This window comes from Sceloporus occidentalis, unplaced genomic scaffold (genome assembly GCF_023333645.1).
Source record: "Sceloporus occidentalis isolate IW3139 unplaced genomic scaffold, rSceOcc1.0.p SCAF_421, whole genome shotgun sequence".
NCBI classification, from domain to species: Eukaryota; Metazoa; Chordata; class Lepidosauria; order Squamata; family Phrynosomatidae; genus Sceloporus; species Sceloporus occidentalis.
This window is the reverse complement of record NW_028317401.1, coordinates 103,488-129,135: the sequence shown is the minus strand read 5'-3', so window position 1 is coordinate 129,135 and position 25,648 is coordinate 103,488. Positions and strand designations below refer to the sequence as shown.

The following is a 25,648-nucleotide window of genomic DNA, read 5'->3' as shown; positions in this document are numbered from 1 at the left end:
AGCCAGTCCCACCAGTAACCGGAACCGAGCATCCCGTCCGAGGGAGACGCCGCCATCGTTACGGGCATTTCCAAGGTTTATTCTCTCACAACGCTACAAAAATACAGGTCTATGATTGGGGAAGTAAAACATCACTCGTGTGCTCTGTGTGACCCTGCACGGCCCCCAAGACAGAGACCCCCGGGCCGGAGACCCTGGCATCAGATTTCCGACTGGAAGTCGGCTTAATATCATAAAAAATCATGATCCCGTCTGGGCTCCTCCCCCCTTGTCAGAGTACCTTGGCTCTGTTCATGGTGGGCTTGCCGGCGGCTTGTGGAACGGGGGAGGGGCTCTGCTCGGCAGTCAATCCTTGGAAGCGACTTGCAGTCATGTTTTAAGGTGCAAAAGATTTTGTTGCCAGTGAAAGGTTGACAGCGAGAGGCGCCAAGAAGCTGCCATACCGAGCGCGTGGCACCGAAACCACAAAGCGCCGCCGTCAGACCAGCGTCCGTTCCACCGGCTCAGTAACATGCGCGGCCGTGCACGGAGCCTGGCTCTGTCACTGCAGCCCCCCACCGCTCAGCACCAGTCCGCGCAGGTCCCGAGCGCTCAGCCCCGTGTCCGTCTCCTCCTGATCCGTGTCCAGAGAGTCCTCGTCACTCTGTCCTCCTATCAACACCTGCTGGACGGCAAACGTGGCTCCATCTGACGTAAGTGACTGCAGGCTGTCCGCTCCAAGGGAGCTGGGGGCCGACAGCGTCACCACCTTATCTGAAAGAGGACACATTGCTCGTGCGTTAGGGGCCAGCAGAAGGTGTAAACGGATGCTGCTAAGCATGCGCGGCCATAGCTAGCCACAATAGGCTCATACATATCACACCATGCCGAGGGGCTAAAAAAGGGCTTTGTGCAGGTAGAAGGGGCAGGAAGCGGACCTCAGGCCTACAGAGAATAAGGGCGGAGCAGGGTACATGAGGGCGGAGCAGGGTACAAGGGGCGGAGCAGGGTACAAGGGGCGGAGCAGGGTACACGGGGGCGGAGCAGGGTACACGGGGGCGGAGCAGGGTACACGGGGGCGGAGCAGGGTACACGGGGGCGGAGCAGGGTACACGGGGGCGGAGCAGGGGCGCGGAGCCAGGCCGAGCATAAATGTTTTAGTGGTCCGAGTGATAATACTTACCCTCAGACATACTCATGTCAGCCCCAGGCTGAGATCCACCTCCCGCGATGGAGTCCGGCCAAAATCTCTGCACAGGACGACTCTGGCCGCTCTTCTTCTTGGTTTTTGGGGTATCGGTGCTGCTGGAGTCCAACATGGGCTGAAGGATCCTTCTTCGAGCGTTAATGAACCTGGATCAGTAAGAATTCAACAACATGAGCCACGGAGGGAAGCAGAGCGAGAGAAGAGCCAGGGGGGCAAAAGAGATGGAGGAGCCAAGAAGGCAGGGCAGGCAAAAAGATGGAGGAGCCAAGGAGGCACGGCAGGGGGGCGGCAAAGAAATGGAGGATTCCAGCAGGCAGGGCAGTTGGGGGGCAAAGAGATGGAGGAGCCCAGGAGCTAGGGTAGGAGGCAGGGCGGTGGGGGGGAAGATGGAGGAGCCAAGGGGGCAAAGAAATGGAGGATTCCAGCAGGCAGGGCAGTGGGGTGGGGGGGAAAAGAGATGGAGAAGCCAAGGCAAGTGTGTTGGTTGAATTAATGGTCGAATTCTCCTCAGAAAGAGTTTTCCTTTATTTAGATCATGCGCAGAATCGAGACAAGGCACACAACACATACATCGACGCGTTGTCTGATTACACGTTTGAATTACATGGTTTATATAACCTCTTATCTACTTCTAATAGCATGCATCATTCTGATTGGTTACTTTTCAAGCAGGTTACACCTCTTAAGCTGCATAATTAAGAATGGCCCAGACTTGACCCTTAGCACACATATATATATATATATATAATAACATAGAGTAGACGTGTTGGCGGGAACTCGTGCATATATCATAGACTAGACATTCCCTGCTTTCTTATGTCTTTGTCAGCAATAATATTTACGATAACATAAGCATTTTTCCAACAAAGTGGTGAAGCTAAGCTGAGCTTAGAAGAAGAGGTAGACGGGCAGGGGCCGGACGTGGCACTCCGGTACTCACCAGTTATTAACCTGGAGCAGGGTGAGGTTGGTCTGCGCAGCGATCTGTTTCTTCTCGTCCTCGGTGGGGTAGGGGTGCTGCACAGGGATACAAACCGTTAGCTGAGCGGTTGGAATTTGATGCCCTTTTCATGCCCGTATCATGCGCGCGTGGGACGTAATTATCACACATCAGTATCAAGCACCGACCGCAGGGGATGGGGGCATCAAAGTGAACGTGGGGCTAAAGGGGCTAGTGATTTATCCCTAACAACCGTCTCTTACCCCAGCGTGTATTCTGGGCCCATATCATCCATGCAGTGGGGCATTACATGTATGTGTATATAGGTTAGCCATGCAGTGTAATGAGTTAACCCTTTGCCAGCTCAGCGATGTCAATCCGTTGTCCTAAATCATTCCCGATGAAATGTTTGCCGTTCCCCGAGAAGTAATGGAATCAGGCAGAGTAAATGGGTTTCCCCAAGAACATGCGCAGACTCAGAGGATGCGGCCTCCGAGTTCATTTCTCACATAAGCGTAAATAAGAGCGTAACTCACCCCGATGTGCTGGAAGAGCCACGACCTCATTACGTTGGTGGCTTGTTTCGGGAGGACGCCCCGCTTGTTTTTTCCGGAGCTGTCATCTGAGTGCAGGAGCCCCAGGTCCTGGCTGAGCTGTAACTGGAGCTGCAGAGAGACAGAGGGTTAGAGAGCACGGAGCCGGGCCGAAAGGAGCGCGGAGCCGGGCCGAAGGGAGCGCGGAGCCGGGCCGAAGGGAGCGCGGAGCGGGAAGCCGGGCCGAAGGGGGAGCGGGAAGCCGGGCCGAAGGGGGAGCGGGAAGCCGGGCCGAAGGGGGAGCGGGAAGCCGGGCCGAAGGGGGAGCGGGAAGCCGGGCCGAAGGGGGAGCGCGGAGCCGGGCGAAAGGGAGCGCGGAGCCGGGCGAAAGGGAGCGCCTCGAAGTCACACAGACACACATGCAAGTCCCATCGTCACCTGAGAGTTCTGGATCCGAATGGTGCCGGGGGACAAAGCCTGAGCGACCACTTGTCCCTGTGGTGTCACCACGGTGACCGGCTGATACACGGTACCGCCTAAAACCAGCGAAAGGGGAGAGAGCGTTAGGAATTGGGAGAGAACACGGCGGATGCAGCTAGAGAGAGAGCTGCGTTACAGGCTTTAGGGGACACGGGCTGCTTCCCATACCTGACACGGTGGCCACGGCCACATTTCCTTGCTGCAGAGCAGTCGCAGGAACCATGATGCCCGGAGAGCTGAGAGCCCCACCGAGTCCACTCTGTAACGACAAACATTACGCATTAATGACAGCGGGGAGGAGAGAGTACAGGGGCAAGGAGTCAGGAGGGGCACGCGTCTCAGGAGGGGCACGCGTCTCAGGAGGGGCAAGCGTCTCGGCAGGGGCACTGAGTGGTGGGGAGTAACAGGGGCAGGTGTCTCAGGAGGCACTGGGTGGTGGGGAGTAGCAGGGACAGGTGTCTCAGGAGGCACTGGGTGGTGGGGAGTAGCAGGGGCAGGTGTCTCAGGAGCCACTGGGTGGTGGGGAGTAGCAGGGGCAGGTGTCTCAGGAGGCACTGGGTGGTGAGGAGTAACAGGGGCAGGTGTCTCAGGAGGCACTGGGTGGTGGGGAGTAGCAGGGGCAGGTGTCTCAGGAGCCACTGGGTGGTGGGGAGTAGCAGGGGCAGGTGTCTCAGGAGCCACTGGGTGGTGGGGAGTAGCAGGGGCAGGTGTCTCAGGAGGCACTGGGTGGTGAGGAGTAACAGGGGCAGGTGTCTCAGGAGGCACTGGGTGGTGGGGAGTAGGAGGGGCAGGCGTCTCAGGAGGCACTGGGTGGTGAGGAGTAGCAGGGGCAGGTGTCTCAGGAGCCACTGGGTGGTGGGGAGTAGCAGGGGCCGGTGTCTCAGGAGGCACTGGGGAGTAGCAGGGGCAGGTGTCTCAGGAGGCACTGAGACGGTGAGGAGTAGCAGGGGCAGGTGTCTCAGGAGGCACTGGGGAGTAGCAGGGGCAGGTGTCTCAGGAGGCACTGAGTGGTGAGGAGTAGCAGGGGCCGGTGTCTCAGGAGGCACTGGGGAGTAGCAGGGGCAGGTGTCTCAGGAGGCACTGAGTGGTGAGGAGTAGCAGGGGCAGGTGTCTCAGGAGGCACTGGGTGGTGAGGAGTAGCAGGGTCAGGTGTCTCAGGAGGCACTGGGTGGTGAGGAGTAGCAGGGGCAGGTGTCTCAGGAGGCACTGGGTGGTGAGGAGTAGCAGGGGCAGGTGTCTCAGGAGGCACTGGGTGGTGGAGGGTAGCAGGGGCAAGCGTTTCAGGAGGCACTGGGTGGTGGGGAGTAGCAGGGGCAGGCGTCTCAGGAGGCACTGGGTGGTGGGGTTGTAGCAGGGGCAGGCGTCTTGGGGGGTCTGGCAGGTACAGGCACGGGGTTGTAGGAGTTACCTGTACTGGGGAATATGCCCCGCTGGGTTCTCCACTCAGTAGCGTCTCGCTGTTCATCTTGGTTTTCAGGCAGGAGATGTAGCGGCTACAGAAGTCCTTGCAGAGCTCGTTCACTTTCTCCAGCTCCAGCAGGTGAATCCGCAGAACCTGGATCGCCTTCACCATCTGCGGACAGGAGCAAAAATATCCACAATGCCACCTGCCGAGATACCCGCTGCCCCACAAGCAATCATCTCAGCCGCTGACCCTCCCGTCCTTTATCCCCTTATGTATTTAAAATGTCTCTTCCATCCCCATCACTCTCCCATCCCCATCACTCTCCCATCCCCATCACACTCCCATCCCCATCACACTCCCATCCCCATCACACTCCCATCCCCATCACACTCCCATCCCCATCACACTCCCATCCCCATCACACTCCCATCCCCATCACACTCCCATCCCCATTACTCTCTCTCTCTTCTCTCCCCCAAGCCCGTCATATAATAATAATAATAACGATAATAATGATAATAATAACGATGATAATGATATCTGCTACTGTAACACAAACAGACCCCCACTCATATCTTATTAGGTGTTCTGAGGAGCTGTCCCAGTATTCTAACCCCCCTTACCTCCAGCAGTCTCCTGGGGGGCTCTCTTAAAAAGACCCCCCCACATATAATCACAAACCAAAGCCTCTTAGCGTCAATAATCCTGAACTAGAATGTGAGGCGCAGGACGCGTGGACCGGACCCAGAACCGCCAACGTCACAGAAACCCGGGCTGCAGTCCTTTAGCCTGAACTACCAGAAGAGCGTGGAGCGGATCCACAGCCGGCGACTTCACTCACTCACCCACCCACTCACTCACTCACTCAACCACCCACCCACTCACCAGACTGTCTGTCTCCGGGTCCTCCGAGAAGAAATCCTTCCCCTCCTTGTGCTGTCTCCTCACAAACGTCTCAATGTCCAGGTCAAAGCTGGCCGAGGTTGTGCCTTCGGAGCCCTGAGTGCAACCCTCACACTTCTCAAAGAGCAGAGCCAGGAGAGGGAAGAGCGGGTGCCTAGCCAGGAGATAACCGGAACGTGAGAGAGCGCGCCAGAGAGACAGCACGCGCCAAAGACGCGACAGTGATATACAGAGAGACAGAGACAGCGGACTGACAGTGATATACAGAGAGACAGAGACAGCGGACTGACAGTGATATACAGAGAGACAGCGGACTGACAGTGATATACAGAGAGACAGAGACAGCGGACTGACAGTGATATACAGAGAGACAGCGGACTGACAGTGATATACAGAGAGACAGAGACAGCGGACTGACAGTGATATACAGAGAGACAGAGAGAAAGCGGACTGACAGTGATATACAGAGAGAGAGAGTGGACTGACAGTGATATACAGAGAGACAGCGGACTGACAGTGATATACAGAGACGGCGGACTGACAGTGATATAGAGAGAGAGAGCGGACTGACAGTGATATAGAGAGAGAGAGAGAAAGCAGACTGACAGTGATATACAGAGAGAGAGAGAAAGCGGACTGACAGTGATATACAGAGAGAGAGAGAGAGTGGGCTGACAGTGATATACAGAGAGAGAGAGAAAGCGGACTGACAGTGATATACAGAGAGACAGCGGACTGACAGTGATATACAGAGAGACAGAGAGAGCGGACTGACAGTGATATAGAGAGAGACAGCGGACTGACAGTGATATACAGAGAGACAACGGACTGACAGTGATATACAGAGAGACAGAGAGAGCGGACTGACAGTGATATACAGAGAGAGAGCGAAAGCGGACTGACAGTGATATACAGAGAGACAGCGGACTGACAGTGATATACAGAGAGAGAGAGAAAGCGGACTGACAGTGATATACAGAGAGAGAGAGAGAGAGAGAGCGGACTGACAGTGATATACAGAGAGAGAGAGAGAGAGCGGACTGACAGTGATATACAGAGAGAGAGAGAAAGCGGACTGACAGTGATATACAGAGAGACAGCGGACTGACAGTGATATACAGAGAGACAACGGACTGACAGTGATATACAGAGAGACAGAGAGAGCGGACTGACAGTGATATAGAGAGAGACAGCGGACTGACAGTGATATACAGAGAGACAACGGACTGACAGTGATATACAGAGACAGCGGACTGACAGTGATATACAGAGAGAGAGAGAGAGAGAAAGCGGACTGACAGTGATATACAGAGAGACAGCGGACTGACAGTGATATACAGAGAGACAGAGACAGCGGACTGACAGTGATATACAGAGAGACAGAGACAGCGGACTGACAGTGATATACAGAGAGACAGCGGACTGACAGTGATATACAGAGAGACAGAGAGAGCGGACTGACAGTGATATACAGAGAGAGAGAGAAAGCGGACTGACGGTGATATACAGAGAGACAGCGGACTGACAGTGATATACAGGGACAGCGGACTGAGATGGAGAGAGAGACGGCGGACTGACAGTGATATACAGAGAGACAGCGGACTGACAGTGATATACAGAGAGACAGCGGACTGAGATGGAGAGAGAGACGGCGATGTCTCTGGTCAGGGCCGGTACTGCAGCACTCACCGGTATATGGCCTGCTTGTCGGCCTCCATCGGGTTGTCTCCGCTCGCCGGACCCTGCGGAGTTGGCTCAGAACACGAAGGGTCTTGTTCGGTCTTAAACTGGGTCACCACTTCGATCTAGAAAGAGACAGGGTCAGTACGGGGCGAGAGGGTCACACCCTGGAGGCATTTCCTATAACCCCGCCCACGGGAACCGATACTTACCCCAACCAACGGGGGCAAGAGAGGGGCAGTAAAGCACAGCTAGAGGTTACCGGCAGACACACAGCCAGAGGTTACCCCAACCAACGGGGGCAAGAGAGGGGCAGTAAAGGACAGCTAGAGGTTACCGGCAGACACACAGACAGCCAGAGGTTACCAGCGGACACAAAGCTAGAGGTTACCGGCAGACACAGAGACAGCTAGAGGTTACCGGCAGACACACAGAGACAGCTAGAGGTTACCGGCAGACACACAGAGACAGCCAGAGGTTACAGGCAGACACACAGAGACAGACAGAGGTTGTAATTTCAATAAGCGCCGTGAGTAACCCAGTAAATGTACACCTGAAGAGCATATACACAACTGCCCCATGTGTGGGGGGGGTATATACACAACTGCCCGATGTGTGGGAGGGTATATACACAACTGCCCGATGTGTGGGAGGGTATATACACAACTGCCCCATGTGTGGGGGGGTATATACACAACTGTCCCATGTGTGGGGGGGTATATACACAACTGCCCCATGTGTGTGGGGGGGGTATATACACAACTGTCCCATGTGTGGGGGGGTATATACACAACTGCCCCATGTGTGGGGGGGTATATACACAACTGTCCCATGTGTGGGGGGGTATATACACAACTGCCAATGTGTGGGGGGTATATACACAATTGCCCCATGTGTGTGGCGGGTATATACACAACTGCCCCATGTGTGTGGGGGGTATATACACAACTGCCCCATGTGTGTGAGGGGGTATATACACAACTGCCCCATATGTGTGAGGGGGTATATACACAACTGTCCCATGTGTGGGGGGGTATATACACAACTGCCAATGTGTGGGGGGGTATATACACAACTGCCCCATGTGTGTGGCGGGTATATACACAACTGCCCCATGTGTGTGGGGGGTATATACACAACTGCCCCATGTGTGGGGGGTATATACACAACTGCCCCATGTGTGGGGGGTATATACACAACTGCCCCATGTGTGGGAGGGGTATATACACAACTGCCCCATGTGTGGGGGGGTATATACACAACTGCCCCATGTGTGTGGGGTATATACACAACTGCCCCATGTGTGGGGGGTATATACACAACTGCCCCATGTGTGGGGGGTATATACACATCTATGTGCCCACGGGGTAGGGGGAAGCAGAACCGTACCTCCTGTTCTTCGGTGTAACTATCCATGGTCAGTTGTTGAGAGGACATCATTGTGAGCTACACACGACCGTCACATAATGGTGAGCCGTGTCAACCTGCAGGAAACATACCACACGTTACATGACATGACCACAAAACCCTCATTCTTACGCGAAGGATAGCTATACGGCCATTGCCAGCCCTCCTCCACTACTTTCTGTGCCATCCGCACTGGAAGGCTATTCCAGGTATCTAGTACACTAAAAAACAGTGCATTTTAACCCTCGCTCTCCCAGCATCAAAGCCCTCCGTGTATGACAGGCTGTTGCTCGCACATTATTATGGATTTGGCCTCCGCACCCCGTTAACTACAGCCGGCCACATAGAACAGCCAATCGTGCCGCGTTACATACCACGGGACACATGACAGATACCTATCCTTTGAACATGTGATTCCAAACCACACGCAGGTTTCTGTAGCAACCTCATCCATAACTTTATTTATATCATGCATTTCCACGCACGCGGACGAAACTCTGAGGACTTCTCTGCTTTTATGTCTCTCCACGCCAATGGAGCAGCGCAGCGTCCCCTACAGAACTCCCAGGGGCCGTCTCAGGGCCCCAATGATCAAAGTGGCCCCAAGGAAGAGCTTGGAGGCTTTTGGGTGTAGAGTAACGGGTGTTGCAGCGGCACCGGCAGGCCACAGATACCCTTTAACAGAGCCACGGTGCACATGTAACACGCGTGCCGGGGGCAGTAACACCTCTTCATTGGATGAGATTTGGACTTTGACACCATTTCGCAGCCACTGGAAATACCCCAATGGGGCTGGGCCCCTGGATGCTTTTTGGTGGCTCCCATCTTTGGGGATTGGAGGGCAACAAGAAGCTCCAGCCCTATTGCTGTCCTTTCAGCTGGGGCGAGAAGGAAGGGGCCCCGAATGTATATGACATGTATGTTCTGTCTTGGAGGGCGCGCGGCTGGGGTGATTGCTCTGCCTGCCGCAGGCCCTCTGGGAGTCAGAGGTTAGAGTGGGTTAATGGACATGTGTATTTACATGAACATATTCAAGGTGTGTATGTATACAAGTGTCACGCGTGCAGACGTGAATCAGCGTATAGCGAGTAAACATGTACACGTGCATTTATCTGTCTACAAGTCAAGGTAAGGTTCCTGCAGGAACACGTGACATTCCTATGTGCCATCAGACACGTGACATCTTTACATGCCGTCAGACACGTGACGTCCCTACGTGCCATCAGACATGTGACATCCTTATGTGCCAGACAGGTGACGTCCCTATGTGCCAGACACAAGATTTCTGTGTCCATTCACAATATCGATCTGTAACACATGACGTCCCTCCGCATGTAGACATGTCTCTCTAGCTCTATCACACACTCTGTATGTGATGTCTGACCCATGAGAGTTCTCTCTCTATCACACGTGATGTCTCTCCCGCTCTATGTTCTATCAGACACGTGACATCACTCTGTATGTGATGTCTGACCCATGAGAATTCTCTCTCTATCACACGTGATGTCTCTCCCGCTCTATGTTCTATCAGACACTTGACATCACTCTGTATTTGATGTCTGACCCATGAGAGTTCTCTATCACACGTGATGCCTCTCCCGCTCTATGTTCTATCAGACACGTGACATCACTCTGTACGTGATGTCTGACCGGTGAGATCTCTCTCTCTCTCTCACGCACGTGATGTCTCTCCGCATGTAGACATGTCTCTCCCTCACTATCACACACACCCAGCTGTTGCCCTGCCTACACCTCCACCCCTCAGCAAGACCCGCCCTAAACCTCCCGAGACTCCCTCCAGTCCCTCTTCTCTCAGACTCAGCAACAGGATCTTAGAGTTGCGATTGGCTGGGCGATCCAGCAGCCGCGTGTGATTAGCTGGCAGAAAAAGCGCGCGACGGCGGGGGAGGTGCGATTCCTTTGAGGGGAGGGTGGGTGCGGGCGCGCGCACTAGGAGGGGGAGGGTCCGGGGGCGCGCGCTGTTTGCAAGACGAGGGCCCGGGGGCGCGCAGCTCGGTAACGGGGGTCCCTGGCGGCTCCCGTGGGGCACTAGGGGCGAGTGGGGGTGCGAGGAGGCAGCAGGAGGGCTATGGGAGCGGTGCAGGCCGGCGGGCGGGCGCTGTGACTGACAGCTTACCCGGTGCCAATCTTCGTCACACTGACAAGCGGCTGCAGCAATCGGGACCCGCAGGGGCGCCTACGTCATCACGCAGCACGCTGCTAATTAGCATAGGGATGGAGGGCGTGGTTACGGCGTCACGTACAGCCGCCTCCTCTTTAATATTGATATAACTTTAAAGACGAAACCTACTGTGGTTATTAATATACATAGTTGTCTCGGCCCCTTTCGGGCGTAGGTACGCCTACTGAGCGATCCGTCTGTGGGCATGCGCAGTGGTCTCACAGCTGTGTGGTAAATGCTCGCAATTACACGCTGAAGGGATGGGGATAAGCAGTCTCTATGGGGACATACACAGGCGATGTATGGGGGGTGATAGGCAGGGGGGTCTTATTGGAGGGGATATGGAGACAGTCCATCTGAGGTCTGGGGGGGATACAGAGACGGTCCGTGTGCTGTATTGGGGGGAAACGGTGACGGTCCGGGCTCCGTATTGGGGGATACAGAGGGGGTCCGGGCCCCGTATTGGGGGATACAGAAGGGGTCCGGGCCCCGTATTGGGGGGGATACAGAGGGGGTCCGAACGCTGTATTGGGGGGATACGGAGACGGTACGAGCTCTGTATTGGGGGATACGGAGACCGTCCAACATGGAGAGGGTTGACACCCCCTCTTATTGGTCACTGTTGTAAATAGGTACTTTCGCTATTGGCTGCCAACACACTGGTTACTTTATTAGAATATTCATCAATAACCTCCCGGGACATGGCAGCAGGAGGAAAACTGATCAGAGAGGTCTTGGTGCAAACTGTAGGGGAGAGCACTGCGTAGAACCCCAATACAGTGGAACCACAATCATTCCGGGAAAATGTATTTATTTGTAAAAAAGTTTACAGGCCAACCATAGGTTTATGGTATCCAGATTGTAGGGGCCCTCTGAATGTATTGGTTCACCTCGGTCTGTCAGACCCTTTGAATGTATGGACTGTAAGAAGCGTTGTGTATATTGGTGGCCCTTTCTGATAAGGTATGAAAAAATAATAGCTGTCACGCCAACTTGCGTAGCGCATATATGGACTAGAGATGATATGGCCAATTTCAGTATGAGAGGGGTTAATTCAATTGTATAGGCATGTGGTACCAAAAGGTCTTACAACATGAATTTGTCTTATGAAGCCAGACCATCTGCAAGGTGTGAAATGTTACGGAAAAAGGTGCCGCTACGTCTAGCTCCAATGTAAACTGACCATAAATTCACCATAGATAGTGAGTTCTTTGATACTTCTTCCAGGGTCATATCCAACACATACATCCGTAATAACCCATAGATTCATAATCATACCTCTTTTTTGTGCGGGGAAAGCACACCCTACAAAAAAATACAAATATGGTGGCGCAACTCAAACTGGAAGAAATTTAGGAGTCCGTGGTATTCATTCATAAGCAGCGAGTGTGACATATCCATGGACTTCATAATTCACAAGGAATTCATAAATGTAAGTATTATTGCTTGGCCCAGGGTGCGTCGTGACAATAGTGAGCAGACTAGAAGGAAAAGAACAACCTACCTACGTTCCGATATGGTTGGGGTTCCAGTTGTAGGGCTGTCTCTGGTACTGATGGCCTTAAAACATCACTGGAATGGGTCAAAGGTCATGGGACAGCCTTACCTGCCACCTTGCATGGGCAAATGTATCGATTGCACATAATGAAAATAACTAAACCCCCTCAGCTATGGCCAGAACTCGATACATTTGCCCATGCAAGGTGCCGGGAGCCTCGATGTGAAGCAGTAATGCCACAGCCCCATAGCTCAGCAGGTGCCAGTATGTGGGGCAGAAGAGCATGCACAGCAGCTGCCACTGGTGCAGGGATGCAAGGCTGTAGATCCTCATGGAGCAGCAACGTAATTTAGTGGGACCCGAGTGGAGAGATCCCCGTGCTGAGCTGGGGGCGCATGGGCTGTGGCTACAGGACACTTGACAGGGATTTATTTTCAGAAGAGCCATGACAAAGCCAGCGCTGCAGCACTGCACAGTCCTCGTTTAGGATCTTGTCATGACGTTTGTCACTCTGGTTAGGCGAGAAATGTAACAGACTGGGGGTGATGGGAGTGAGACAATCACTACAATGGGATCTACATAAGATTGCCAAAATGTTTAATTTTCATATTCAGCTTCTTTATACAGAAGGGGGCGCTAGAAACCCCAGGACCAGCCCTGCATTCAGAGAAGTTCATCATAGGACAGTTCCTATTTCCAGAATATAAAGAATGGCGAGTGTAACACATCTGCAGAGTTGGATCTTATTTTATTGACCATGTAACCAAAGTAAAGTGATCATGTAACAGCCAATCAGAAGTGACCTAAATAACAAAAATTCCTTCTCATCTGATAAACAAGACACACGAAGATGGATGAGGGGACAGACAACACAGGCAGGAGTTTGACGCATCAGACAAGCGACGATCCTGTGCGAGGTCTTCCTAGTAGACTGTTTAGGAGGCACTGAAATGTCTCACTCTCTCGTTCAGATCGCGATCACTGGATTCACTGACACGGCGCTCACGCTCTCTGGTCACAAAGTTTAGAAGATCGATGGCCGTCACCACACCAAACACCATCTGCTTCTTACTAGAGGAGCCATCATTGTGATCTGCTGAGAGACAAGCTGACCGGTTAGATGGTTCTCTGGAAGGGGGAGCATGGCCGGGCAGGAGATACCTGATACAGGTAAGGTTAGGGGTTCAGTAGGTGATGGTGATCAAATGATGGGGAAATAAGGAAAGAGAAGCAAGATCAAGGTACAGACAAGACGCATAAAATACTCACACTGAATCTGCTCATGAACCACAAGAGCAAAATGATCGGTCTCCAGAATCCGGGAGAGCTTCCCCAGGTTATCCATGAGATGCACCTGAAACACCAAATGGATTAATAGCCTGGGGGGGGGTGGAATAAGGGGTCTGCACCAGGAATGAGTATCCCCAGGGAAGGTATGCATACTTCAATTTTATTAAAAAATAAAAACACTTTTGGACCTTAATATCTCTTCCTGCTTCCAGGCATGCGCAGACATTACTCTGTCAGCGAGAGCCACTTTGAGCCGCACACCTTGGTTGATGAGGTGAAAGAGCGCAAACCCTGACCTCCCCTCCAGCAGACAGAATGGGGTGTAAATACAGCCCTTCCTCCTCGCCCAATACCTGCGTAAACTGCTTGTAGATCACTTTGGAGACCGGGTCTGATGGCTTCACCTTTCCAGCCAGTACAGAGGACAGCATGTTACCCAACGTGACCATTCCGAGGACAAGCCTGTGAGACAGAGAAATGAGCGTCCTCAAATGTAACCATCGAGAGGACTGGCCTATACTGTGTGCCCAGGGAGGGGTATTGGCTGCGTGTATAGGGTGCAGCATATGGTGTGGGTTAGGGTAGTCTAGTATGGCAACAATAATCCTAACAGACGATAGGGATGTGATGACGAGTCGCCTGCATTCCCTCTACACCCCAGAACAGCCTTAAACAGATACAGAGAAGACACGGTGCAAATTATGACTCAAACAACGAGCTTCACTCACCCAGCCTCGGACACGATGGGTACCTGGTCGAAGCCCTTCTCTCGCAGCAGCTGGATGGTCTGGTCACAGCTTACAGATGGAAGGACAGTAAGCGGTGCAGACAGAGTGAGAGATGAGACCTTCACATTCCACCACCTGACAGAGTGGAAGAGATTGTCGGATGTCGCCGTGCACTATCCAGGGTAAGAAAGGACTCCACTGCATCCTCAACAGGGCAGAGGGGCAAGGAGTGGACTTACAGAAACAAATGGTTCCAAGATCTTACCAAGGTTTCCTCCCCTCCAGATCCTCCACCTTTAGGAACTGTTTCTGCGTCATCCACTTGTCACTAAGAAACTTGGACCTGGGAGAGAGATGAGAATCAGAGGGACCATTACTCAAGGAGCCATCGAGAGAAAACAACCAAAGTAAGCCACCGGGGCACAAAGAGAAAGAAGCAAGAAAGACAATGAGATCTTCCACCATGTGTGTGAACTGACTGGTGCAGCAGATCCAGAATGCGGGGGGGGGGGGGGGAGACCTCTGGGGGTCTCTGCTGATGATACGCAAGCCAGCTGGAGCTCCTTGGATCGACAGACAGTCTTAGTAACATGAATCCAGCTTCCCCCCAACAAGGTTCACCCTACAAATCAGATCATCCTCAGGGAGGGCTCTCATAATGCTCAAGGAAAACAGGGAAGTGAAGCCCACCATAACTCTCTGCTTAGTGAATAAACTCTTTAGTCAGATTCTATACTTATAGCTTATGAAGTGAAGTGTCGTGGCTCTGAGGGCCCCTTCAGAGATCTGTAACTCACATGTAGTTGCGCACGGAGTCTGGCAGGATCACCACACACCTCTGCCCTTCTTTCAGTTCTCTAGCGGCTTCTACAGCTGCATACATAGCACTGCCAGAACTGCCCCCTGCAGGGGCAAATACCAAATATTAACACCCAGTAGCCTATCTTTATACTTTCAGGAGCAATTGTGGAATATTAAATAAAAATATTGTTTGGCCCACAGCTGGGGAAAAAAAGCTTATAGATACCAAGGGTTATTATTAGAGATACTTCTAAAAGAGGCAACAGAGTAAAAAACATCCTTTACCGCACAATAGACCTTCTTCTCGGATCAGCATACGTGCCATGGAGAAGGAGTCCTCATCATTTGTCTTAAACCATCTGTCAACCACCTATAGCAGTAACAGAGGAGTCAGAGAGTGACAGAGGGTAATGGAGGGCAGGGAGTGACAGAGGGTAATGGAGGAGTCATCAGACTTTTTTTCTCCAAACTTCTCCAGGATTTCTACCCCCCTCGGGATCTCACCGATCGATCCAGAACCGTTGGAATGAAGTCATATCCAATGCCTTCCACCTCATACCCAGTCTTGTCTGTCTGATTCAGCTCCTCAGGTTCTGCCAGGATAGAACCTTCTGGATCCACGGCAACTACCTGAATCAAGAAGGTAAACAAGATTTCTAACACGTCATGGACTCCAGTGCATTTTACGGCATGCGAGTCGCTGCAGCAGTTCTTTAGTTACAGGCTGAAGAACGACGCTTCTGTCTCATTTAGCTCCTCCACCAGCTGCCTATACTTCAAGCAGGAAGTGTACTTCAATATACCTCCTGCACATGCTCAGTAGCACTCAGATTTGAGTCTTAAAGAAGGAGTCATTTGCAGTTGGGCCGAAGCTTTCCTTTAATATCAAGGAAAAGGCGATACTTGATATCGATGTTTTAGGAGAACCTGCCCTAAATATGAACATGTTACCCTTGTATGACCTCTGACCCCTCAGTCTGCGTGACCTGCTCACCTTGCACTCTGGACATTTCTCCTTCAGTTTTCTCGCTATTCCAGTAATTGTTCCTCCAGTTCCAGCGCCAGCCACCAACATGTCCAAGCGGCCTGCAGGAAACAAGGGGTGATCCTCAGACACGCCAGTAACAGACACCGACATGAGCCGGTCCAAATACACAGGGGGGCACACAGTCGTTCCTGCTCGGACCCCACGCCGCACGCTCACTGGACACTCACCTTCACACTGCGCAAGGATCTCTTCTGCTGTGGTGTCATAGTGAGCGAGGGGGTTACTGGCGTTCCGGTACTGAGCGGGGGGGGGAAACGAGACAGCGTAAGAACCGGCCAGCAGATCAGAGCCGCCCGTCTTATCTGCACATTTCTGTCCCTGCCGTTAATATCTCGGACCTTAATCAGTCGTTGGTCTCATCTTAGATTCAGGAGCCGTATGTCTATCCCATGTGTGTTTAATGTCCTTTACAGATTTAAATGCCGCCTCCCCCCCCTTCTCTCCGCATGTTCTCCTGCGGTCCCCGGTACCTGGTCCAGGATGTGCGAGTTAGGGATTTCATTCTTTAGCCTCCAGGCGACTCCGACGTGGGACTCTGGGGAATCGAAGCGAGCGTTGGTCGGAGTGCGGACAATCTCAGCACCGAGAGCCCGCAGCACATCCACCTATGGCAGAGGAGCCCGTGTTACCCCCGCGTACAGAAAATGGAACCTTCTCCCACTCCTGGCTGAGGTTATAGCTGCACATCCCCTCTCCCGCTCACCTTCTCCATGCTCATCTTCTCCGGCATGACAATAATGCAGCGATAGCCCTTCACCGCAGCCGCCAGAGCAAGACCAATGCCTGCGGAGCAGAGGGGGGGTTAACGGGACAGATGTGGCTTCCGTTACACGGAGCGCGCACCGCCCAGTCCTGCCCTCCCCCGCAGCGCACACCATGTAGGCCTGCCCTCCCCGCATCTATTCACAAGCACAGTCACATGTAAAGTGGGGCAAAAAAGTATTTAGTCAGCCACCAATTGTGAAAGTTCTCCCACTTAAAAAGATGAGAGAGGCCTGTAATTTTCATCATAGGTACACTTCAACTATGAGAGACAGAATGGGGGGAAAGAATACAGGAAATCACATTGTAGGATTTCTAATGAATTCATTGGTAAATTCCTCGGTAAAATAAGTATTTGGTCGCCTACAAACAAGCAAGATATCTTGCTTTCACAGACCTGTAACATCTTCTTTAATAGTCTCCTCTGTCCTCCACTCGTTACCTGTATTAATGGCACCTGTTTGAACTTGTTATCAGTATAAAAGACACCTGTCCACAACCTCAAACAGTCACACTCCAAACCCCACTATGGCCAAGACCAAAGAGCTGTCGAAGGACACCAGAAACAGAATTGTAGAACTGCACCAGGCTGGGAAGACTGAATCTGCAATAGGCAAGCAGCTTGGTGTGAAGAAATCAACTGTGGGAGCAATTATTCGAAAATGGAAGACATGCAGGACCACTGATAATCTCCCTCGATCTGGGGCTCCACACAAGATCTCACCCCGTGGTGTCAAAATGATCACAAGAACGGTGAGCAAAAATCCCAGAACCACACAGGGGGGACCTAGTGAATGACCTGCGGAGATCTGGGGCCAAAGTAACAAAGGCTACCATCAGTAACTCAAATCATGCAGTGCCAGACCTGTCCCCCTGCTTAAGCCAGTACATGTCCGAGCCTGTCTGACGTTTGCTAGAGAGCATTTGGATGATCCAGAAGAGGATTGGGCGAATGTCATATGGTCAGATGAAACCAAGGTAGAACTTTTTGGTAGAAACCAAAAACTCGTCGTGTTTGGAGGAGAAAGAATGCCGAGTTGCATCCAAAGAACACCATACCTACGGTGAAGCACGGGGGTGGAAACATCATGCTTTGGGGCTGTTTTTCTGCAAAGGGACCAGGACGACTGATCCGTGTAAAGGAAAGAATGAATGGGGCCATGTATCGTGAGATTTTGAGTGAAAACCTCCTTCCATCGGCAAGGGCATTGAAGATGCAATGTGGCTGGGTCTTTCAGCATGACAATGATCCCAAACACACCGCCCGGGCAACGAAGCAGCGGCTTCGTAAGAAGCATTTCAAAGTCCTGGAGTGGCCTAGCCAGTCTCCAGATCTCAACCCCATAGAAAACCTTTGGAGGGAGTTGAAAGTCCGTGTTGCCCAGCGACAGCCCCAAAACATCACTGCTCTAGAGGAGATCTGCATGGAGGAATGGTCCAAAATACCAGCAACAGTGTGTGAAAACCATGTGAAGACTTACAGGAAACGTTTGACCTCTGTCATTGCCAACAAAGGGTATATAACAAAGTATTCATATGAACTTTTGTTATTGACCAAATACTTATTTTCCACCATAATTTGCAAATAAATTCTTTAAAAATCAGACAATGTGATTTATGGACTTTGTTGTCTCATTCTGTCTCTCATAGTTGAAGTGTACCTATGATGAAAATTACAGGCCTCTCTCATCTTTGTAAGTGGGAGAACTTGCACAATTGGTGGCTGACTAAATACTTTTTTGCCCCACTGTAGAAAGAGATATATATAGAAAAGGCTCTCGTCACCCGTGTTCCCAGACGTCGGTTCTATGATGGTGTCTCCTGGTTTGAGGATTCCATCTTTCTCTGCATCCTCCACCATGCGCAGACTGATGCGATCCTTCACGCTGCCGCCCGCATTGAAGAACTCGCACTTTGCCACTGGGAGAAACACAACATGGGGTCTGTAACCACGGGCGGAAAACTGCCCCGGGCAGCCGGGTGATGGGGTTCAACAGACAGGAAGATTCAGAGACAGGGGCAAAGAGACAGCCCTGGGGGGGGGGGCAGAAAGCAGCCGATACTCACAGAGCTCACACTTCAGCCCATACTTCTTCCCGATCTGGTTGATGCGGACCAGCGGAGTGTCGCCGATCCTGTGCAGGATGTTGGGAAGGACGTGTGGACTCGGCGTCCTGCGGGGGCACGAGGAAGTCTGCATCACGTATGTGCTGAGAATGACACGTTACTATGGGGCACAGGAGAGGTGGGTGGAGGCAGCGCATGCACCACACCTGCTCCCTAAAGCAGCCCGTCATTTATCCCGCGCACCCAACCCGCGGCCGGCCCTCAGGGGTAACACGCAGTAGTCTGGAGCCGGCGCACTCACACTTCCACGCGGCGATGCGGAGAGTCAGTCTGGGGTCTGCCCGGGGCCCACGTGCACTTGCTTGCAAGGTCCGGCCGAATCCACTTCCGATCAACCCCAAGGTCGGCTGCCACGTTGCCGTTGGTCACGTGGTTCTCGGCCAGGTGGGGGCAGGTGGCAGAATCTGAGCTGGGGGGCACAGAAGGCATGACGACCTGCGAATGAAAAGAGGAGATTAACATACAGCCTGCTCTTTGCCGGCTTCCCGCACCCTGACACTCTGCAGCCGGCTCTTTGCCCGGCTCCCCGCTGTTGGTTGAATTAATGGTCGAATTCTCCTCAGAAAGAGTTTTCCTTTATTTAGATCATGCGCATAATCGAGACAAGGCACACAACACACAAAAGTCGAAGCGTTGTCTGATTACATATTTGAATTACATGGTTTATATAACCTCTTATCTACTTCTAATAGCATGCATCATTATGATTGGTTACTTTTCAAGCAGGTTACGCCTCTTTAAACTGCATAATTAAGAATGGCCTAGACTTGACCCTTTGCACACATATATATATATATATATATATATATATATATATATATATATATATAAAACAACATAGAGTAGACGTGTTGGCGGGAACTCGTGCATATATCATAGACTAGACATTCCCTGCTTTCTTATGTCTTTGTCAGCAATAATATTTACGATAACATAAGCATTTTTCTACAGCCGGCTGGCACTCTGCGGCCCGCTCTTTGCCGGTAGGACAGGAAGGGACAGTTTTCATACTAAAGACGACAGCCCCGGGGCAAGCCTGGCTGGAAACGGCTTCCCTGGATAAACAGGGGATCCGGCAAAGCTCAGATGGTGCGTCTGGGATTGTCTTCCCCCTCCGGCACTCTGCACATAACCCGTGTGAATTGGTGATCTCGCTAAACCCGACGTCTCTGGCCCGGCACTCGCCGTCTCCTCTGTCACTTCTCCCCCGCCGCGCTCTCACTGCCCCGGGGTCAGTCCTGGGGCCCCGTCTGAAATGTAATCTCTCTATGCCGACCTCTCGCCCTCCCTCTGAAATCTCATCCTGGATGACTTCTCACTGGCTGAACGTCGCTCTCCCGTTTGCTACCGCTCTGTGCCGGTCCCTCCGCTGCGGCCCCTATAACTCTGCTAACTGCCCCCGGGGCTCTCCTCTTATAATCTCCGGTGACCATCTCCTCCACATCCCCCTCACTGTGCTGGCGCTATATAAACACAGCCCGGAGCTCCGTGTGCAGGGAGGGCAAACAGGGCAGCGGATGAGGGGCTGTACCTCCTCCATGTACCCGACACATGGGTAGGGAGGGGGTATTTAGGCAGGGCAGTAAAGCTCAGGCTGCAGCACCCCCCCTTCTAATGACACGTCCGCCTGTATGTCAGCAGCTGCACGGAACACACGACACGCAACACGTGGAATATTCCCGTAAACACACCTGCAGTTCCCAAACAAGGAGCGGCCCTGAACCTGCGCTGATAACACACAGAGGGGCAGCTGGCGGGGTCACAGAACATCTCACCGATTCATATACAGGTGGCAGGCTCGCTGATTTATCTATAAATTATACAGGGGGCCGGCTCGCTGATTTATCTATACATTATACAGGAGGCCGGTCACTGATTTATCTATACATTATACAGGGGCCGGCTCACTGATTTAACTATACATTATACAGGAGGCCGGTCCGCTGATTTATCTATACATTATACAGGAGGCCGGCTCGCTGATTTAACTATACATTATACAGGGGGACAGCTCACTGATTTATCTATACATTATACAGGTGGCCGGCTCGCTGATTTATACATTATCATCTTAGTACGCAGTAAACGCACGTTATTCCTCCCCGAGGTTTGCACACGCATGAAGCATGACATAACGTGTACACAAAACTAAAGTCAACTGAATTGGGTTTGAAAACAAACAGCATCCAAAAACCCCTTGGGGCAAAGTCCGGCCTCCGCAGCCTCCGGCCAATGCCGGCCCCTGAGTGACACTGATGTAGCAGGCAATCTGTGCACCATAGCAGATATACACTCCATGGGGCCCTTGGTAAGGCAATGTGGCCCCTAAAACATACATGTACAGCCGGACCCCCAAAATGCAAGTCAGGCCTCAGGCACTGTGTACTCACTGCTGTACAGCTGGTGAGACCCAGGACCCTGTATACACATTCACCCCACAGGACAGGAACACAGGGCTCACTCACCCCTAGGACAGGTGTACAAAACTCACTAATCTCTACAATAGATAGTATGGGGGCTCACTCACCGTCTGGACAGGTAGAGAGGGGGTCGCTAACCTCTAGGGCAGGTAGAAGGGGGGGGAGGCTCACTCACCGCCTGGACAGGTAGAAGGGGGGGTCGCTCACCTCTAGGACAGGTAGAACGGGGATTCACCGCCTGGACAGGTATCCTTCCAAAAACCAGATTGCAACAGCTGCCTCTGCAGCACGCTGTCAGCCCGGGCGCAATAATTGGTCTGAAAGGACGGTGGGTGCGACCGGGATACGCTATTGGCTGGCGGGAAGGCGGTGGCACTCAGACCTTTCCATGATTGGCTGAATGAACAAGGGCGAAGTGTCGCTAAGATACAAGCCCAACAAATCAGAGCCAAGCAGCTCAATCAGTGGGAGGAGCAGAAAATACTGCTGCGTTATGTGAGTCAGGGCGGGGCCTTGGACACACACACACACACACACACACACACACACACACACACACACACACACACACACACACACACACACACACACACACACACACACACACACACACACACACACACACACACACACACACACACACACACACAGCCCCCCCCCCCCCCCCCCCACACACACACACACACACACACACACCCTTTCCAATCACTAATTCTACCATCAGCCTTTAGCTAACTTTATTTGTTTTGTCACACATTTTACTTCAGGTATGAATAAACAGGTTCTGGTATATGTCACTATCATAAACCAATATGTGTTTAGCAACATCTCCTGAGTACAGCGATACCTCACATGAATGATTTTGCCTGGCTGTTTGGGGTCAAAAGGGCCACATTTGGGACATGCGCATTTTTCAATGTTGAACTTTGGCATTTGGGGATCCACTGCCCATGCCCTATTTGGTACATCTTTGAGCCGGGCCATTTCAGTGTGCCCAATAAAGCCATATTTTTTTGAAAACTAGACACCCCAGGGTATTTTAAATGCTGGTATTTTAACTGTTTGCATGCACACATTTTACCACCAGAATGTTTTCAAAGTTTGCAGTAGTATTCTTTTGTGTGTATTTTTCCCCCACACACCTATGTTATGTATGAATTTACAGCTCCTGGCATATGCCGCTGTCACACGACACCCCAATATGTGTTCAGCAACATCTCCTGAGTACAGCGATACCCCCATGCATGGGTTTGTCATTTTTGGGGGGAATTAAAAGGCCACATTTGGTACGTGTGCATTTTTCTAATTGGAAATTAGATGTGTGGCCATCCCCCCCCCCGTGTTAATTGGGACATTCTTGAACCCGGCCAATTCAATTTACCCCATCAACCCATACATTTTTTAAAAGTAGACACCCAATGGGCATTTAATATGCCAGTATTTTAACTCTTTCCATGCGAGAATTGTTTTAAGCTAATGTGCTAATTTTAGGACTTGCTCACAAAAATATTTTTTATATATATATTTTTTTTGCCTTTTTTAAATTTAAAAAATAAATAAATTTCAACTTGAAGGTTCCCCTGATAGTGACATCAGTGGGAAATTATTTTTACATTTTACTGATTTTTTACTATTTCTTTCTAATTATTAATTTTATTTTTTAATTTATTTTTACTAATCACACTGTGATTAGACAGCTAGGCTCCATTGACTTGCATGGTTGAATACAGTACCTGTATTCAACCTGCAAGTGGAGCCAGAGTTCCCTAGAGGGTCTGGAGACCCTCTAGCGAACTTTTTCATCTTTATTGTTTTTTTTCCCGGGCCGCCGCCATCTTGCTGATGGTGAAGATCACTGGCAGCTGTCACAGTCCATCCTGGGGTGAGTGTTTGGTGTCGCTGGATGCCTCCTGATCGAGGCATTCCAGCGACACCATTTAAGTTTAGGAGGTGATCGTTGATCGCCTACTAAACGCTTTTTAAAACGGGCGCTTTTTAAAATCGATCACGGATGTTGACGCCCCGGGGAGGGGCCAGACATGGTGCCGATCGTGGCGTTGCTGAATGCCTCGAGGTCGAGGCATTACAGCAACGCCGTTTGGGTGAAAAAAATCGATCACGGATTGATTTTTTTTCACCCATTTTAACAAATGACGGTCCTGGCACGTCATTTGTCGTAAGCGACTTGTTTTTCCGTGACGTGCCCAGACCGGCAATTGTCGTCAAGGGGTTAAAGTGAGAATACTAAACAAACTCAAAATTTACAAATAAACTTTTGTGACGTTTCCAAATAAAAATCAGCGAGCGATAATGTATAGCCCCCTTCTGTCCAATAACAGACATAAGCCTTCCATTTGTGGCGTCGGTCGGTTTCTGGATCTTTTGGCCTCCCAGACGCTGTGCAGAGAGGTTACTTCAGCGTAAATCTACCGTTTAAGAAGTGTCCCAAGTGCGTCATTTTACATTTATTGGCATCAAACTGCAGCCGCGGCACTCACCTCCATTCCTCTAACATTAAACTGCAGCTGTCGCTCTCTCCCCTATTTAACATTAAACTGCAGTTGCCTCTCTCCCCTATTCGTCTAACAAACTGCAGCCGCCGCTCTCTCCCCTATTTAACATTAAACTGCAGCCGTCGCTCTCTCCCCTATTTAACATTAAACTGCAGCTGCCTCTCTCCCCTATTCCTCTAACAAACTGCAGCCGCCGCGCTCTCCCCTATTCCTCTAACATTAAACTGCCGCGCTCTCCCCCATTCCTCTAACATTAAACTGCAGCCGCTGCTGTCTCCCCTATTTCTCTAACATTAAACTGCAGCCGCTGCTCTCTCTCCTACTCCTCACATTATACTGCAGCCGCCGCTTTAGTACCTCACTTGTAACATTAGGGGCCAAAATGGACTCCTCTGAGTTTTACGTGAAACTCACCAGAAAGTGGACGGGTGGGACTCATTTGGAGGAACGTGAAGCGATATTCTGTCCTGTCCGGAACCTTCCGCTCATTCTTCATGATGTGCGCTACACCAGTAAGGGGTAAACGAGAACCCTGACGCTCGGATGGAGGGGCTTCTCAGTGACTTTATTTATTTTAAGTGCAAACTCTGGCCCCCGGTCTTAGCCAACCAGACAAGATGGCCTCCAAAAAACACCTACAAAGCAGGAGACCGATGGAGAGACAGCAACAAACGGCACCCTGATTTTAGGAGCGAGGACAGGAATCCAACGTTCCAGCAGTAGGTGATCTACCGGCAGTCCTCACCCGTCCACCTTCCTGTACCGGGATTCTGGCGGTGAGCTCTGCAAAATAACTGAACATTAAGGGGTAGTAGAAGCATTATTATTACGCTCCTCTACAGACACCAGACAGGCCAGAAGGCTTGTTTTCCCGCTCGGCAGCATGAGGTTGTGATACCGGCTTAATACTCGAGGCTTGGGGGAAGCACGAGAAATACCAATAACCAACCTCGTGCTACCGAGTCCCATCAAGGATGAAGCCGCCGTCCATGCGCGGTGATCTGGCTGCTGCACCTCTTTTATGCAAAGGCTGCCCTGTACAGCAGGCGATTACTTTACAGGGATCCGTGTATAAAGTGGATCTAGAGGCAAAAGGTGATCATTGTTGACCTTATTTGCATGCGCCTACCCAGAATCCCCTGTGTTGCAGCAGCATGAGATTTCTGTCTGTAGATGAGTGTTTAATAATAACAATAGCGCTTCTACGTCCCTCTTAATTTTAAACGGAAGGATTTTCCATCACCTTTACCTGCCATGACTTGTGTTAAATAAGCTAACTGCAGCAGCAATAATACAAATAGCCACTAGGCGGCACTCCTGGGGGCCAAATCATCCGATCAGCAACCTTCTCTTTCCTGCCTTGGCAGACGTCTCACGCGATTCCAGCGGATTCTATTAACCCCTTAATGATCTGGGGTTTTCCCCCTGGTCAGGAGAGTTTCCCGCACTTTTCCTGTGAGGTGAGCGAGCTAGAGAGAGAGCGGAGATTTCAGCTCCTTGACTTACTATATTTCAGAAATGGCCAACCCAGTGAGCTTGCCTGGACCTGTATAATGTATAGTTAAATTGGCAAGATACCAGGCCCCTGTATAATTAAATCGGCAAGATGCCTCTAGACTGTAAGCTCGTTTGATCAGGGCCCTCCTCACCTGTTGTCTCTGTTAGTAAATTTGTTATGTTACAAACTACTTGTTATGTCCTGTCTACCCATTGTACAGCGCTACAGCATCTGATGGCGCTATATA

The 25,648-nt window shown here is 51.4% G+C and overlaps 1 protein-coding gene and 1 pseudogene across 1 annotated transcript; both read right to left on the bottom strand.

The window, feature by feature from the left end:
• Window positions 1–541: 541 nt before the first annotated feature.
• On the bottom strand, window positions 542–8,567 carry LOC149272754 (homeobox protein PKNOX1-like; annotated as a pseudogene).
• A 4,582-nt stretch (window positions 8,568–13,149) lies between these two features.
• On the bottom strand, window positions 13,150–19,399 carry LOC149272753 (cystathionine beta-synthase-like). The gene is made up of 15 exons (XM_089506773.1): window positions 19,212–19,399; window positions 18,911–19,017; window positions 18,629–18,763; window positions 16,785–16,864; window positions 16,552–16,686; window positions 16,249–16,318; window positions 16,028–16,119; window positions 15,538–15,663; window positions 15,319–15,403; window positions 15,030–15,135; window positions 14,498–14,575; window positions 14,233–14,367; window positions 13,858–13,966; window positions 13,484–13,568; window positions 13,150–13,307 (listed from the first exon to the last, which is right to left on the bottom strand). Exons 1-15 carry the CDS (start codon window positions 19,397–19,399, stop codon window positions 13,150–13,152), a joined length of 1,689 nt encoding a protein of 562 aa, XP_089362899.1.
• Window positions 19,400–25,648: the final 6,249 nt, after the last annotated feature.